This window comes from Manacus vitellinus, unplaced genomic scaffold, assembly GCF_001715985.3.
Source record: "Manacus vitellinus isolate BGI_N305 unplaced genomic scaffold, ASM171598v3 scaffold_2_pilon, whole genome shotgun sequence".
NCBI classification, from domain to species: Eukaryota; Metazoa; Chordata; class Aves; order Passeriformes; family Pipridae; genus Manacus; species Manacus vitellinus.
The window spans coordinates 13,846,139-13,863,921 of NW_021940208.1; the positions used below are offsets into that span (position 1 = coordinate 13,846,139).

At 36.9% G+C, this 17,783-nt stretch overlaps 1 protein-coding gene across 1 annotated transcript in view; it reads right to left on the reverse strand.

Moving 5' to 3' along the window:
• Positions 1-435: 435 nt before the first annotated feature.
• The window catches only part of XPO4 (exportin 4), a 74,039-nt gene continuing 56,691 nt past the window's right edge, over positions 436-17,783 (reverse strand). Inside the window, exons 13-23 of the mRNA XM_018071321.2 lie at positions 16,538-16,715; positions 14,645-14,804; positions 12,817-12,986; positions 11,696-11,870; positions 10,326-10,619; positions 9,288-9,468; positions 7,635-7,753; positions 6,610-6,740; positions 5,689-5,806; positions 4,339-4,431; positions 436-1,104 (exon numbers count right to left, since the gene is read on the reverse strand). Coding sequence (XP_017926810.1) covers positions 907-1,104; positions 4,339-4,431; positions 5,689-5,806; positions 6,610-6,740; positions 7,635-7,753; positions 9,288-9,468; positions 10,326-10,619; positions 11,696-11,870; positions 12,817-12,986; positions 14,645-14,804; positions 16,538-16,715 — 1,817 coding nt within the window. The 3' untranslated portion in view covers positions 436-906. The remainder of the gene's footprint in view (positions 1,105-4,338; positions 4,432-5,688; positions 5,807-6,609; positions 6,741-7,634; positions 7,754-9,287; positions 9,469-10,325; positions 10,620-11,695; positions 11,871-12,816; positions 12,987-14,644; positions 14,805-16,537; positions 16,716-17,783) is intronic.

Genomic DNA, 17,783 nt, shown 5'->3' on the forward strand with positions numbered 1-17,783 from the left:
GTTCAGTGTAGAAATACATTGCAGTGTCGTGCAACCCCTTAAGAATCAAAACAGATACTGAAAGTAAAATTACACACGAACCTTGCATTAGACACTCATTCCAAAATGACACATCATCATGAAAGGCTGCAACACGTACACAGCAGCTCAGTGCCAACATCCCAAACCAACTCTGAAGAGTCAAATCTTGCCTTAAATCTTGCCTTATATTTCTTACCTAAAGTATATGAGCTTTTTTCTTCTTTTAAATTAAGGCAATGAAATGGCTACAGTTCCTAAAGTTCATTTTAGGGGAACAAAAATATACACCTTTTTTTCTTTGAACTTTAGGCAGCAGAACATAATGTAAAAACATGCATTGCATTAAACATGCAATGTTGGGTTGATGTAGAAAAACAGAACTGAACACAAGTTAAAATGCCATTTGGTTTTTCTTCCCCATTGGAACACAAACTCAAAGAGAAGAAAAATAAAGCTTAAAATCAGCTAAACTGTTTAGAGCTTTACATGTATCTACATCACACTCTAACATGATTTTGGGTAGAAAAGAAATCTGTATGTTTATATGACCACTCATATTTTAAACCAGTGCAGGGGGAAAGGCACTGCATTTATTTTTCCTTGTGCCCATATCTGTTTGCACATATATGGAAAAAAATTAAATTCAAATTTTCTGTTCATTCTCTCCCACACATAAGTATGACAGATTGCAGCTAACACATAATAGCAGAAGCTGATTCAAAGTTGACCTCTCCTATTCCACTGTGTTATGTTCAAACTTCCAGGCTCTCTAGAATCTGAGATGGCTGCAAAGAACCCAGAGACAGGTACAAGATTTAGTCAGCATTCAGCATTTCTCAGTGCATTTCGCAGAAAGGGTCTAAATTAGGCATAGAGTTTTGTTGTTTATTTTACACAGAGAAGTCCACCAACATTTGCCATAAATTCTTCTAAACTCTTTAAGAAGGCCATCTTCTGCTTACGGTCCAGTGTAGGAGGAGTGCTGCTTGCAGTAAGTTTGTTGAAGGCATCTGCTAACCGCTGGTAAATTACTGGATCTTGCTGAGTTGATAGCAATGTTTCAACTAGCTCTGAATATTCAGCCTGTTAAATAAACATAAAAAAAAAAAAGATACAGTATATACAACTTCTCTCATCAGGACAAGATCCAGAATAAAAGTTGTGACAGAAAACTATCAATACTTCCTCACCTGTTAGCCAGTTTCATTGACTATTGTACCAGCAGCAACTATGGACCCCACAGCCTTTCACCTACCTCCAAACCAGATAAAGTCCTTCATCCAGGCTGGGTATTTTTGTAAGGCTAAAGAAGTCTTCAAAGCTAGGTACAGTGCTTTGCAGTGCAGAGTAAGATGACAATTTCAGGCACACACTCAAAGGGCCTTCTGGCTCTTTCTTAGCATAGGTTTATTCCTGCAAACTGGACTGCTCTTTTTTCATGCCTGTCTTGTGTTTGGTGTGCCATACCAACCATCTCCTCCCACAGGGTCTCCATTTTCTAGGGTCCCCTCTCTGGGATAGAGAGGTTAGATTCCTTTCTAAGAGCTTCCTACTTACTGTCATACTTACTTGGACAGAAATAGACAACAAAGAAACATGTCAAACATGACTAGAAGGACACTGCCAAGGGACACACAAAACTGGAGTGATTCCAAAGTGACTGAGATCTGGGAGCATGGGTGAAGGACACAGGAGCCAGAATGGCGTTCCTTTCAATTCTGCCAGTGAGGGGTTGGGTGGAGGTAGACACAACATGAATTTGCCACCTCTGGGTGATATCATAGGATCTTTTTGTCTTACATGATCACAAGTCCCTCTTTGAGGGATAAGGTTGCTAGCAAGAGAGAGGATCCCTAGGACAAAGCGGCTTAGGAACATCTTTGCCAAAGGCTTGCCAACCTGGCAGGAAGGGCTTTAAAGGGTATGTTGGGGGATGGTGGTAACAGCTTGCAGGTAAGTGAGAAGACAGAGACCAAGAGTATTAAGAACACAAAGAAGTGTGATGGGTTTAATGGTGCTCATTGGGAAGTATTAAACATGATAAAAGGAGGCCAGTCTCAAATGTCTGTGTAGCAATACATTCAGCTTTGGAAACAGACGGAGCTAGAGCTCCAAGTGCAGGTACAGAGCTGCAACATCACTGCAGGCACTGAAATGTGGTGGGACAGGTGGCATGACTGGAGTGTTTGAAGGGACAGATGGAGGCTCTTTACAGAAGAAGACGACAGAAGCTTGCCACTTCTGTGAAAGGACAGCTCAAATTAAGGATGCTCTTCTACAGACAGGGCAACAATCTAGTTGAGTGTTTATGGATGATGATCAGAGGAGAGGTGACAAAGATGACATCATGGTGGGGTCTTGCTACAAATCAGTGGTTTTTAGTGGACTGAGTCATCTTCAAGCAACTTGAGGAAGTTTCCAGATCAGACTTAAAAGAGATTATCTCTCTGACATTTGCTCAAATACCAGATGGGTTACCAGCCAAGTACAGAACCTGGACATCATGAGAGCAGATTTCACCTTATTCAAGAGACTGGTGGGTGGTATCCTGTGGGAGTGAGCTCTGGAAACAAAAAGCTCAGGAGAGCTGACAGGTCTTTAAGGACAACCTCTTCCAAGCACAAGAATGGCCTGTCCAGACACTGAAGAAAGCAATATAAACATGTAAGGACACCAACTCAGCTAAGCAGGGAATTCACGACTGAACTGCAGTGCAAGGACAATACATGCAGGAAATAGAAGCAGGGACAGCTACAAAGGAGGAAAGTAGAAACATTGTCTGGATAGGAACAATGACAGAAAAATGAAGTTCATCTAAAGCTGAATTTAGCAAGGGACATCAAAGACAACAAAAGCAGCTTTTACCAGTACTTTAACAGTAAAAGAAGGAATACAGAAAATATGGGTTCTGTTGCTGAATGGGAACAGCTGCTTTAATGATAGTAGACAAAAGGTAAGGATGAAGGAATCAATGCTTTATTTGCCTTGGTCTTCACTGACAGGTTTTTCCAGACCTTTGTGACTAGAGACAGGGTTCAAGGAGGAGAGGAACTATCCATAGTAAAGAGGATCAACCCAGTAATCTCTTGAGAAATCTTGATGCATACAAGCTCACGAGACCTGAGAGAATCTATCCAAGGGTTCAGAAAGCTTGCTCACATCATTACAAGGTTGCTCTCTATCATCTTAGAATGACTGAGAAAATTATGAAGTACTCCTGGAAGCTATCTCTGGGCATGTGAAAGAGAAAAGGATTGAGAAGAGCCAGTGTGGATTTACCAGTGATAAATCATGCTTTACCAAAGTGTCTTCTGTGACAAAATGACTACATCTGTGGATAAGCAAAGAGCAGTGGATGCCTGATGTTAGCAAGTCTTTAGCAGTCACACACAACATCCTTGTAACTAAGAGGGCATTTTCTTGTCTAAATGGGTGGGCTACTACATGGGTGAAAACACACCTCTATCATCAGCCTATAAAGGCTTGAGGTTAATGGCTCATATTCCACCTGAAAGATGGTTACAAGTAGCACTCAGAGCTCTCATCTGGACTTTGTCCCTTTAAGTGTTTTAGTCAGTGACCTGGATGAGGAGAGGAAATTCACTCTCCTCAAGTCTGAGATGAAATCCAACTGGGGAATGCAGCCAGTACGTTCAAGGGCAGGACTGACATTCAGTGCCACCTACTCAGGCTGGAGGAATGAGCTGACGGGAAACTCACAAAACTCGACAAGGACACATGCAACGTCCTGCAGCTGAACCAGACTAACCGCCTGCAACAATACAGGAACTGACAGGCTGGGGAGCAGTTCTGCTGAAAGAAGGGCCTGAAGGCCCTGGGGACAGCAGGCTAAGCAAGTCAGCTGTGTGTCCTGTCAGCAGTGAACACTAACTGCATACTGGGCTGTATTTACTGTTTGTCTTTACACTGCACTTGTTAGATTAGATGTGGAATACTGTGTCTAGTTTCGGGCTCCTTAAGGATATTGATGAACTTGAATGAATCCAGTGGTGGGTCAACAAGTCTGTCTGGCAGGTGCTAAAAGCATATTATACGGATAATCAAGCACTTGAATAACGGGCCACTTAAAAAGGCTTTGAAATATCCATCTTGCAGGTTTTCAAAACACAGTTGGAGAAAGTCCTGAGCAGCTTGATCTGAATTAAACGTTGACTCCACTTTGAGCAAGAAGTTGGACTACAGACCTGAGGGTTCCCCCTTCCAACCCAACTGATTCTATGATTTACCAGGCACACAGTAATTAACTACTCTCCTTTAACAAATTACTTCTTTTCAGGGTGTGTCTAAATGCCATACCTGATGCAAACACACTAATGTGTAGAATGCTTCACCTGCTGCAGTTGTCATTTCTGTATTGTGCTTCTGAAGTACCAGCATATCAAAAACCATCTGAAATCACAAAACAGAAGTAGTTACAGAAGTGTAAACTTAACTTTCTACTTTATCAACATATGCTGCTGAAAGTCATCTTCACTTCTGGTAATAATAATGAACATGTACTTACAAGCATGCAAGGTTGCTGTTTGCTTTGTTGCCCCCTCCCCCTTTTTTTTTTTAAATTGAGGTACCAGTAATTTGGAAGCCAAGTTCTTTTAGAAGTTAAGTCTTGGTTTAACACCTTACATTCATATCTTAAAGCACTGAAACCTTTTGTTGATTTATATCAACTGTTCTTCAGAGAGAAATGGCACCTCTTGTATTTTTCTCCAAAAGCTGCAGATATGCCAGAGAAATAATGAAAAAAGCCATCGCTCTTCCAGAATAAAACATAGAACTTTTTCCTCAAGTTTTGGAGACTCACAGAAAGTCAAAGAGGGGACAGATTAATAAAAGCAGTATTATAATTTTAAGTGGAAATTTAGAAATAAGGCACGAAGCTATGTTAACTTAGAAGATACATAAAGACAAAATTATTCAAGAGTTTCCCATTCTCTCAGCTTGGTTGATGCATCCTTTTAATAGCAATCCCCAGAAGTTCCAATATCAGTTTCGTAAGAAAAGACTTCTTAAGCGAAGAACAATATGTGTTTTAACTGAAGTCTATACAAAAATCAGACGACAAGCACACAAATTCCACAATTACTTTGTTGCTAATTAGTAGGAACCTGATTGCTACCAGGTCACTCCAAAATTCAGTTGAACTGGATGGTCCTAAAAGGAAAGTACTAAATGTGATATTAAGAAAATGAGTAATTTATTAGATACACTGAATAAATATCAGCATTTTCTTTCTAGTTCTCAACTATGAACTTTTTTATGTCTTTTGTTTTAGTGCTCTACTCAGTCTCCAGTTCACACAATTCTGGTAGCTTTCTTTTCACAGTAGACATAACTGCTAAAATTGTCAATCAGTTCTAGAGCTCACATGTGGAGCATTGGTAAATATAAATTGCATTCTGAGAAGCTCAGTCTTTTGTTTATTGGCATTAAGGGATTGCTTCCCTTTACACCTCTATCCTCCTTTGTACTCTAGACCAATATCTTCAGTTCTTCATGCCCTCTTTCTTATTAAACTGCCTTTTTTTTTTTTTTTTAAGGTAATAGGCTGTTTCTTACTATATGTGTGATCCTGATTAATCTGGATTTCATCACTGTCTGGCCTCTGGATTCAAAAAAGCAAAGTAACAGGAAACACAGATGCCTTACCTTAAGAAAGTGCCTTGTTGCTAGAAAAAGAGTTGAATCTGTTTCTTGTGCTTTTGCACACTGTTCTGCTAATGGTGTTACAGCCTCCAGACAGAGCTGGCAAACCTCTGAGCTCATTCTGATAATGGGCATTAAAGAATCAAAGTCAGATTTCAATTAGATTGTGAAAAAACTACCCAGGTGTGACAGAAATAGAAAATATTTTAAATGCTTGTATGTTCCAAGGTTTCTTTTCACTATAAAGCTGTCGATAAAAAAAAATTAAATAAAAAGAAACTCAAACAAACAAACAACTAGAAAAAGAGGGGGAAGAAGAATTTAACTTCATTGCCTTCTTTTATTAGCTACAGGCCCTAAGGTAACATAACCCTCTCTGACATAACATTTTCAGAAAGAGTCCCTTATGGTCAAGCTCATCTGTTTCTGACACGTGCCACAGATTAGAGAAAATGGTACTCTCATTATGAGAGGGAGAGCCCATTGGCACCCTGACAGGAAATGCTCTGGAGCCAGCCCAGTAGAACAGCAGCAATGTTTTACATTACCAGCTGAGAAACTAATTCAGGAATGGCTTTGGGATACCAGCTGAAGGCTTATGAAGTTACACACTATGAAATGAAGTAATGGAGCAGGCAGGAATGGCTGCCAGAAAAAACTTACATGCTAAACTACTTAAAGGCTGCCCCCAAGCACAAGTCAGAGGCAATTCAGCTAATACGAGAATCTCTAATAGACACTACAGTGAAACTGTCAATCCCCAGAGAGCAGAGTAAGAGTCAGTTATCAATATACAATTATAGATACAGATACTGATAGAAAAGGAAAAAAAAAAGATAAAAAATGAGATTTTTTAACATGTTCTTATAGTTGTTTATAGCAACTTAGATTTTTTAAAACACTCCCAAATTCTATAAAGGATACGATGACATCCCTAACTCCAGTGAGTACATTAGGCTCTTAAAGAGGTCTTCTGGAAGTTGTGGAATTTTCTCAGGGAATATTTCACAGATGAAAGTGATTAATTTGTAATATTGGTTACACAGGGATGGAAACTGTCAAAAGAAAAACATGTTATTTTTAGATTTAATCATATAATTATTCTGGCATAGTGTTCAACTGTACAAAGAGACAGGACTGATGCTCTGCACTGAAGAAGAAGAGACAATTTTAGGAAGCAACTTCAGTCATTAGAATGGCTACAACTTTATTAGTAAACACTGCGGTACAATAAAAAAAGATTGTGAAAGCTAAACAGTTGATGGTGAGAGTCTGGTATCTGCTCTACACAAATTCTAAGAGTTTTACTTCAGACATTAACAAATATAGTTCTGTGGGGTAAAACCCTTGTGAGCATTTGAAGCACAATAGAGGGGCTTCCAGGGTACATCCTTTGACTTGTTTCATCTAAAATAGGCACAGCCCTCTCGCTCAGCAAGTGTACTGGATGAGAAGGCATGTAAGGAGGGGACAACTGAGATGCACAGAAGTCTTCCCTGATTCAAAGTAAAATATTAACACAGTGCACCCCATGAAATGCTGTCATCCCATTGTTTACTGTTCTACTGACAAGCTGCTGATGTTGACAATATGAAAGCCATTTGTATTGTAAAAATAAAGAGTTACTTTTAACTAATATCATTGTTTATGCTTCCCATCACATTTCTGACACTATCAGAAAAAGGATTCCGTGAGCCACATCTCAGGTTTGGCTGTGGATCTGCTCACTCGCTTTTAGAAGAAAAAAGTTTTGTTTAGAACCTTCAAATATACATCTTCTCAGCTTATAACATTTTCAAACAATATCTAGAACTATGGAACAGTTATTTACATTTATAAAGCCTAGAAAACTCAACTTATGGAGGTAGAATGCATATAGGAATGAATTCTGGGAACTCATTACTATAAAGCTTTCATATTCTAGCAGCTCTGTGTAAAAACATACTTACCTTCAGCAGATCTTGGGACATTAGAGGCAGAACTAGATTAACCCCATATAAGACAACATCTGCTGCTGATACAGATCTATTTGTAGCTTGCCCAGGCTCATGTCCTCTAAATACTTCGTCTACAGAAAAGACAAAAACTATTTTGTGTAAAAGGAGGATTAAACATATTGAAGGAAGAGTCCTATTTCTTTATAGTAAAGACATTTTTAAAAATAGGACTATTCCCCTCTCTCTGAACAAAAACATGAGGCACTGTATTAAAATAGAAACTTAGTGAGTGGAGGCTGTCACATCACTCTATATTTATTCACTAGGACTAAGCATTTCATAATCACTTGTACCAGATGGCATGCTAAACTAGAACGCTTCAGATACTCTGAGGGCTCCCTCCCATTACAGAACATTGCATTTGTTTCTAGTGATAGCTGCTTCGTGCCTTCACACAGACAGTTAATACAAATTATTAATTTGTATTACTGCATTTTTATACATATATGTGTGTGTATATATATTATATTTACATATGTTTTAATATCTTTTATAAACAGAAGGAGAAAAAGAATAGGAGAGTAAATACAGAAAATTCTGTAGTCTGGATGTTGCCAAGTTTTCTCCAGTTACAGGCAAGATCTACATTTCTCCCATCAGTTGGCAGTGACCTTCCTGCATTGAGTCAGCAGCAGTATGCAGACAACTTGCAAAACATTTGATCTCTGGGTATTACATTTAGGTTTTGTTCACATTACTTAGTTTTGTGGTAAGTATTTTACAGTGTTTTCCACACAATTAACATCCAGATCTCAAAGAGAATACATTACATAGCACTGGGTTGTCCATTCAACAGACAAAGTCTAAATCTGGTTCTGTATTTGTGTTGTGCATGCAGGGTGAAAAAACAGAACGAAATAGCACTGAATTTTGGAGCACAAGGTTCTCTCTTCTAAGATGTACCTCAGAAAAGCAATGAACAACATCAAAACATGCCTGGTATCAAACTGAATCTGCCTATGTTCTTTTCTGTACAAGATGTATAGGACATGGTGAGATCTGAACTATGCAAATCTGGTTTCACTTATTCAGAAGCGATGCACAACAGCTAAGTTAGAACTGGCAGATGATATTCAGGAGAAATGCAATTTTAAGTGGCAAATACACGTAAAAAAGTAAAAGGCTGCGATACAAAAAGGTACCCTTAATTACACCCACAAACCATAAAACACCTTCTGTGAAAGAGGAAACAGAAGACCCTCAAACATCATGGAATTTTAATGATCTCAGCAGTTCACAAAAGTTGAATCCTATACTAAGAAGACAATCCACCTGCCCTCTTGCACTAATTTACTACTCCAACTTCGCTATGGGCTTTTAGTTATAAAACTGTTGCTACTACATGTTCAGACTTGCAACATTCAAATTTCAAGCTGTTTTATATATGCCCTATTTATTTTATGAGAGCAATAACATTTTCAGATGCCAGAATACTAGGGAAAGTCCTTCCTTTGCTACTGGCACATTAAATAGTAATTTCCATATCCTGATCTAGTCAAGCCTAAACTTCAGTTTTCACTTTACGTGGATTGAACACATTTCCCACAATGGTTCTTTCAGTTCAGAACACAAGTTGTGGTTTAGCAATTACCAGTTCCTTAATACCTGTATCACTGAAATCTATGAATTCTTTTGATAGAAGATTAGTGAGAAGCTCCATAATAAGAAGGAGATCCTGGTACTGGTCTTCTTCTGCTGTAACATCTATCCGTTGTCGACCTAAATTATTCTTAGAATACACCTGGAGCAGAGTTAGGCAGGCCTCATACAAGTTCATGGCTTTGGCCTATAAAACAATGTTACATAGTAAGAAAACTTCCATATGCTAAAAGTGACACACTTTGTTTTAAGATGGCATTACTTGGTAGACAATTCTTCAAGATTTTAATTTCAATATATGACCACTTTTTGTAACAATTGCACACAAAATCATCAAGGAAGCAGCCACCTTAAACGGTCAGAACACTATTGATTGAAACAGCAGAACATTACTTTTATCGATTTCTCAATCTTAACAAAAAAAACCAGATGAGTGGCTTAGGACAGGCTGACACACTCTCACAAACTAGATTACCAACAAAATCCCTTGGGGACACACTTCAGCTACAGAAGTTTCGAGCCACACTACACTGTGCATATCCAGTTTGGAATAGGTTGGAACTCTTCTAGATGCAATAGCAAAATTAGCCAATGGTGCAAAGATGTAAGCGTACTGCACTGACTCAAAATTTATTTTAACTGTTAACTTCTTGATATTACTATTAATGCCTTGTCTAGGACCAAAGCACTGTCTCTTTGACATACATTTGTCACAGTGCTGCAATTCTCCTAAACCAGACTTTCGAAAAGTTTGATACAGTTAGAAAAAAGTACTCAACATTGTCTTCTTCTGTCACCTATGCATAGTTACACTAGTGATAAATTGTGCTTAAATTTATTGGTATACGAACAGTCTAAATATCCTGGTTTTAATCTTTGCAAGCATATGTTTTAAAACAAAGGAATTCCTTAACAGATGTGAACACATATTCTTTCTTTCTCTATACAAAAATCACCACACCTTATTTTGTTTAAGGAATAGCACTGTATGCACACACACACGCAAACACTCTTCTCCCTCCTTCCCCTTCTGGTTGTATTTACCTCTCCAAGATAGCAAATTTGTTTATGTGCAACTTCAACAAAGACTTCTATTATGAGATTAACAGTCTCTGGTGTGTTTTTGTATACTTCCATTAATCCAATGCAATTATTAAGGAAGTCCATTAGGAAATTGAAGAGAATTGCTACGTTATCAATCTGGGTAGCCTCAGCAATGCCACAGAGTGCTTCTAATGTAGCAGTGATTTCCTGTTTCACTTCTTCCTCCTGACAGATCTGCTGAAAGTTTTCTTGGTTTATCACATTCAAGAATCGCTGCTGAAGTGGCTGAAGAACCTTGAAATTTTTTAGAAAAGGAGCATTAAGATATGCATACTACCATATGAGATGTAAGGTTCAAGTAATTTGGCAAGCTCATCGGTTGCTTTTGGCATGGCAGTACAAGAATCAATCACTTCCAGTTTCCAATGGTTCAATTATGTTATTGTCTGCCACATTAACATAAGTTCAAGTGGTACTGATTAGTGCTTCTCATTATCCATCATTACTTGCCCACAGGTTCCAAAATGGTACCTCCATAAGTATTTTCGGTTATTTTGTAGTGTTTAAACCAATGACAATGACCTTCTCTGGCTCACACTATTTGGTTCTCTTCCAAATGCAGTATTAGGGGTAAAAATTGCTAACAATCAAAGCATAAGGATTAATGTTCACAGTTATTGTTGCCATATTACGATTCTAAATAGCGCAATCACTTTTGTCATCAGCTGTGTTTAGAAACAATTTAAAAACTTCCATAAAAATAATTGTTTTTTCCAATTACTTCCAGTGCATTATAGTCGTACCTTAAATCACTAATTTCATATCTCTGCTAATAAAGGCCAGGTTTTCTCAGAAGGTCAATGCTTTACAAACTCCTCTGGTGCTTCCGCTACTTTTTTGCACCAACCTTTCTGGTAGTAAATATCAGAGCTTTCATGGAGCCAGGGTACAAAGAGCTGGTCAAGGCTCTTCGTTATGTTCCACGTTAGCTTTTTACTTACTGTCGTTATCATTAAGTGAATAACTAAATAATTCATAACACCAACAAATTAAAATAGAAGAAGAAATGGTACAGTTCAAGGAAAATTATTGTATCTTTTATAATAATCTCATTTAAGCATATTGTTATCCCGTTTGCTTCGCAAAGCTTCAAGTTAATTATTAGAGGTTTCTGTTTAGGTGGAGATGTTTTAGATACAATTTAGATACAAGACATATGACTATTGACCTTCAAAAAGAAAATAAGTTTTAAAATTAGTGAGATGTTTAAAATAAAAATATGCTGTATCAGTTGACTTTGTGCCACCATAAAATTCCCTTGTTGTACTGCTTGCTAAGATGGAGGTAATAAAAGCATCAAAACAGCTTACCTCTGTCCAGTATTGTTGCTTTGTTTCTGTATCCATATGAGCAAAACCTCCTAAAACTAAAGCTTTCATTAGTGTTCTCTGCACAGAACTGGACAAATAGTGAAGAGGAGGGCTTCTCCTTGCAAACTGTTTAGCTAAATTCCACCAGTTTTCACACTGAATGACTAAGTTTGCCCTAAAAGATGGAAAAAACAATTTAAATAAGGATTTCACAAAATTATATGAATAGAGCACATCGGGTTGCTAGCAGTTGTCAGAAGTTTGTTAGGTTTTTTGAAAAAAATTCCTTTATTCTAAGGCTAAATTGCCTTTTGATTTTCATCTTACTAATGCCGCAGCTCTAAGATTTCTAAAGCATATACTCTGAAAATAGATCAAGTCATATGGGAGAAAAGCAGGGAAGTGCTTTAGTTTTATGCACATATACACACACAGAGTTAATGGACATATTGCATGGATTAAAAGCTTAGTCTCATTATGTCATGATAAAATAAGCAGTTTATTCCAAAACTGGTTCCTGTGGGTTTTAAATTTTTTTAAAAGAAAATTCCTCAAGTATTTAAAATCCTCAAGCTTCAGAACAGTCTTTCATCAGACTGTGAATGTATGATTGCATGTAATTTCAGAGAATTAAAACATTAATGAATTTCCTGCTTCACAGTATGCAATACCAAAGAAAACTTTCTGTAATTTGTCTGAATCCACGAAATCCTGGATTTAAAAAAAAAAAATTTATATGTTTAAAAAACACATTTTATACCGGCTTAGCCAATATCTGAACTCTTAATCAACAAAAATTAACAACACAAAAATCCTTGCAATAAGAGGGGAGACCAGGAGAATTTTCCTTTCTCACTTTAAGAGTGAGGCACAAAGATAAGGTAAGGAAAGTACATGTCTAAACAATAATAAAAATTTGGTGATGTTTTGTCAAATATAGGTCTCACTCCTCACTTTGTTAGACAAGTTTGTTGGGGTTTTTCTCAGTTATAGTATGTTACTAAAGTAATTTGACTTACAGAAACATAAATATGAAGTGCCCTGTATCTGGATTACTTTGGCCAAAAAACTTTAAAGGAAGCAAAAGAAATTTTTTGACTTCCAGAGGTATAGCAACTTACCGCTCTCTCCTTTCCACTAATGTTACTAGCAGTTGTACAGTATCATTTGCAAGGTCCTGCTCTGAACTCCACACTGCCAGGTTACTGATCACTTTTTCTAAAAGGTAACCCACAATCCACTGGGAACCCTCTGTATCAGCACCAAATGCTGTACTAAATGGCAGACTTATCTATAAGAAAAGCATTAAAATGAGTGAGTTTTACAGAAGCCAGAAGCCCAAAGTGTATGGTAATCATTGTCAGCAAATTCTTTTCAGGCTGTCACTTCCTTCCTACTTAAATTACACAAATGTTACATAGACAAAGGCAAAGAATACCTGTAATACAAAAGTCTTTGCCAAATTTATTTTGCAATTTTAAGCACAACACTTAAAACAAAAAAAAGTTTCTACCTCATTACAAAACCTGGTTTGAGTATGTCTAGTTTTTAAGGCCAAAGAAAGTTCAAAAGCTTTAATAATCAAAAGAAAGATCCCAAAAATCACCTCCTGGAAGAGTTTTCATGAATTTAAGACAAAATTCCTCAAAATTCAGCAGTAAAAATTATTAGAAATAAATCTAGCTCTTGATTTAGATCAAATCTTTTAAAAATCTATTTTCAACTGAATTTTTCTGCATCTGCTTTCTGCAGATCGTTCCTTTAATCTACACATCTTTTAGGAAAGATGTCACACTATGGTCCTGGCACATTAAAATATGCTTCCTTGAAATTGCCTGTTCTCCTGTCATTAAAAAAAAGTTTCTCAAGAGTGAAATCCAAAGACTTCTTTAGTAATTGTGCAGGGGCTTTCTGTCAGCACAATCACTAGCACTTCTAACTTTAAAACTCATGATATATACATGACTGAGCATAAGGTTTAAATAGAGGTTTCAATCACTTCCATATGTCAACACAAACTAAATGTGTGCATTTCCTAGATACTTTGTTTTGTTTCTTCACATCATTTTTCACATGTATCCTAACATGCTCTCCAATTCTTCCTCAGCTGGCACCTTTACAAATTCTTAGCTGTGCTCTATGTAAAAGCTAAATAGTACTATTCCAAATATCTGCAAGTCTATGGTATACCTATTTTTGTTAAGGAGGGGCCTCCTGAAGCATTAGTATTCTTAGTTGCTTCAACAGTGGAAATAAAGGGGAGGAGGAGGAGGTGGCTTCCTTCTTGAAAAGTTAGAGCCAATAGGACCTCCTCAAGACAAGTGGCCTCTGTGAGCCAGCTGGATTACAGTTAGTTCGATAAGCAAAATCAGGATCAAATTCTAATCATGATTAGTGCTGTCCAAACATGATAAGAGGTTGCCATTTACAAAGAATGTACCCTTGAAATCATGGTATATTCAATGAGAACGAGGACAGGAGAGAAAGTAGCATGACATTAGCTAATGTATACTACTTTGTGATGGTGTTAAATATCTCAATCATCATCAGGTTACTCATTAAATCATCCATCAAGGGCAACCCCTGTATTAGAGATGAAATGTAAGATGGACAGTCAGAAGTAGCCTATAAAATTCCTGTAGTCAGTGAGTTTCACCCACTATGTGGCCTGAGAGCATTGTTATTCTGCTATGGTGATGGCTACCAAAAAAAAAAAAAATTCTCGAATTTACAGCAAAATGTGCAAGAAGAGTCCCCTCACAACTTATATATTTCTAATTAACAAATGGAAGAAACCATCAAATTTCAAATTCCAAAATAAACCACAACATATTTAACACTAAAAATGCTTTAGCATTGCACTGTTAAATAGTTACACTGACATCTGCATTCACAGGATAATATTATTGCTAATACTCACCAATTAATTCATAAAAGTTACATCCTTACCTGATCATACAACTTTTCATCTACTAGGAGGTAAGTCTTTGCCCAGCGCTTGAGGAACCACACAATATCTTTGCCCATCTGGGGGCTCAGGAGGTGTGTGAGATTTGCCCTTATTGCTCTAGATTCTACTTCTGACACTCTTAAAATAGCAGATAACAACCTGCAGATTTAAAATACAATGAGGACGCTGAGACTGGTTTTTGGAGAAGGAAAGCAACTAACAAACTCTTCCATTTTTCACCAAATACAATAGAAGATCAGGATAACACAAAGTAGTTCAACTCTAATCAAGTAAAAAGCACCTGAATTTATTGTTTCTTGAATGCAAGGAGAAAGGGAGGGAGACAGACAGGATAGACTGGCAAATATCCTCCAAAAAATCATAATTGTGCTTTAAAAGGTGAACTTTGACATCAAAATTATTGCAACAAAGAATCCTCACAAGCATTGTGACAAATGGACTACTACTTGGAGTGCTTGAAAAGCTGCTACTCCCATCCTTGCACAAGAAAGTTTACTGAGCAAATCAGTTGTAATTATGTAGCTTTCACAGTGTGACGCATACTAAAAAACAAATACAGAAATGACCACTTATTTGTCTCTTGTTTATTGCTGCAGAAAAACAGTCTGAAATAGCAGAACATCAGGTGATCATGTTAATAAATTCAGCCTATAAAATGACATTAAATATTAGTTTTTTTAGTATGTCAATTAAGTTGTATAAGAATGTGATAGTGCACAAGAAATTTAGGAGTTGACAGTGGTCTGTATCTTGAAGATATTTCAGAGCTATTGACAGAGATCCTCAAGTCTCTCCTTATTTGTATCTAACTTTATTTCCATCACCACTGCATCAAGAAATCCTGTTCAGTGACCACTTTTTGAAGCAGCCAACAGTATCAGTGAGCGGTATTCAAGGTTCTAAACATTAGGCACATACATCATTGTTAATGAAGATCCATTTTTTCTAGCTTCTTCCCAGAAGAAGACTTTTAAATAGACAACAACTAATCTTGGGTGAAGAATCTTCTATGTCAATTAAGAGTTGAATGAAATCTTCTGAAGTGTGAGGGTTCAAATTAAGGAGTCCTTTGTGGGTATCAGCCTTCTTGTAAAAGGGAAAGGAAATCTCTCGTGCTTCTTTCATAGGCTAACAGTGATATGTATACATAACTGACAAAAATTCCTCCTGCTCCAAGGATCAATTCTTCTGCTACTGCCAAGCTTGGGCAGTAACTCATATTCACAGCAGACAAGCTCACTGATGCTCTGGAAAGCATTAGCTTAAGATGCACATGTGCTGCATGAATTTTAGAGTATATATTATCAACTTTTTTTACTTAAATAATTTTAGGGAGTTTCTGTAATAGATAGATCAAAGAGGAATTTTCAGTAGAGATATACAAAAAAAAAAAATCTCTATTTATTTCCAAGATTTTGGCTCATGTCCTCTGTTAAGACTATTAGGTATTAGGTCCATCTAGTCACTTCAGCGTTCCCATCTTGACTCAGTGTTATCTGTTTTGATGCCTTACTCTCATTTTTCTTTTCAGTCCTTCCTTGGATCACCTTGACTTGAAATATCATCTATATTTACCCTGCCTTTCCTTATCCTAAAAAAAACCCCAAACAACCAAACAAAAAAAACACTTCATCCTTTCCATCTTTTCTTAATGCTCTTTTACAGCATTACCTTAATATGACTGTTATAAAACCATTCCTCTAAATTATTTGCCCTTACTTTAATAGTAGTTAAAAACGACACTTCTTTTTCAATGCTCAGTTTTTCAGTATTGCTTCTTTACTTTTCGCATTCACAGAAGTCCCCTCACATTCTCATTTCTTCTCTTAAAAAGCATTTAACAAACTTAACAGCACAAGATGCATCCTTACCTAATTACAGAATCAGTTCTGTTGTACCCTGGGATGGAAGAGGCCTTTTCTCCTGGAGATCCCAGAATCTGAAGTGTTGTATTGATGTCAACCTCAGCTGAATGTTTAATGGAATATTCCATTACTTCTGGAGGTATTAGCGGAGTCTCTCCCTGAGTATCATTAGCCAAGAGGTAGCCTTACATTAAAAAAGAAAGAGTGATCACAACCTTCTACCCTAGGTTAACTTACAGCTTTCTGATTAGAGAATCCATTGGCTTAACTGCAAACATCATACCAGAATCAAATGTTGGTACAACCTGACTAACATTGCTTAAATACAAAGGAATTAACTTTAGAATCCTTAAAGCATTTCAGCAGACAAAAACCTAAAGCAACAAGAAGAAACCACCAATTTAAAAACCAATTAAAAAAGAGGTAAGTTTTGCTTCATGTAAAAGTGCTACAGTCAATTCAACTATCTGGGAAAGGGACACCCCAAATCAACATTTTAATGTAATTTTTTTCTTGTTACGTGATAAAAAAAGCCTTGATTTTACAGCTTTCCCACTGAGTCCATCTCATTTGGGACTTCTGTCTTCCTAACATTTCAAATCTGTCAGAGGTTTTAAGACATCAAATACATATCCTATAATACAGCTTTTCTTGCACAGCAACTGCAGATCAGGTGAAGCATGGATTTTATACAATACTCTGGTATCCAGATAGTATTAATTCCAGCTTTAGTTGAGCTTTCAATGTCTGATCCCATAGCTATCTGTGAGCTACAAATATAAACTCCATTCCACAGTATTAAAAAATTATAAATACATTCATGTCAACATCTGAGAGTGATTACAACATCAGACATAAAAAAAAAATCCCACAAAATACATATTATAATATAATCCTACAAAATGTATAGTATATGATATATTTCTCCTAACAAAGACATAGTTATTACATTTTGCAAACATAAGTAAAATATTTTCATCTAAAAATTAAAACTGAAATTCAACTTCCCTGAAATATAACAAAATGGTAGGATATGGATCATCAGCACTGAGAAATTCTAGAACTTACTTGATTCTTGGCCACCACTGAGTACTACCATTATCCTGATCTCACACTGGTTCCCTTATAAAGTCATGTGCCTCCAGACAATACCACTGGTACCATGAACAGACTAATTTCTTGAATAGGTTGACTGATAACACAGCTGAAATCTATAACAAAATTAGTTGTGGGCATTTCCAAAGGACACTAC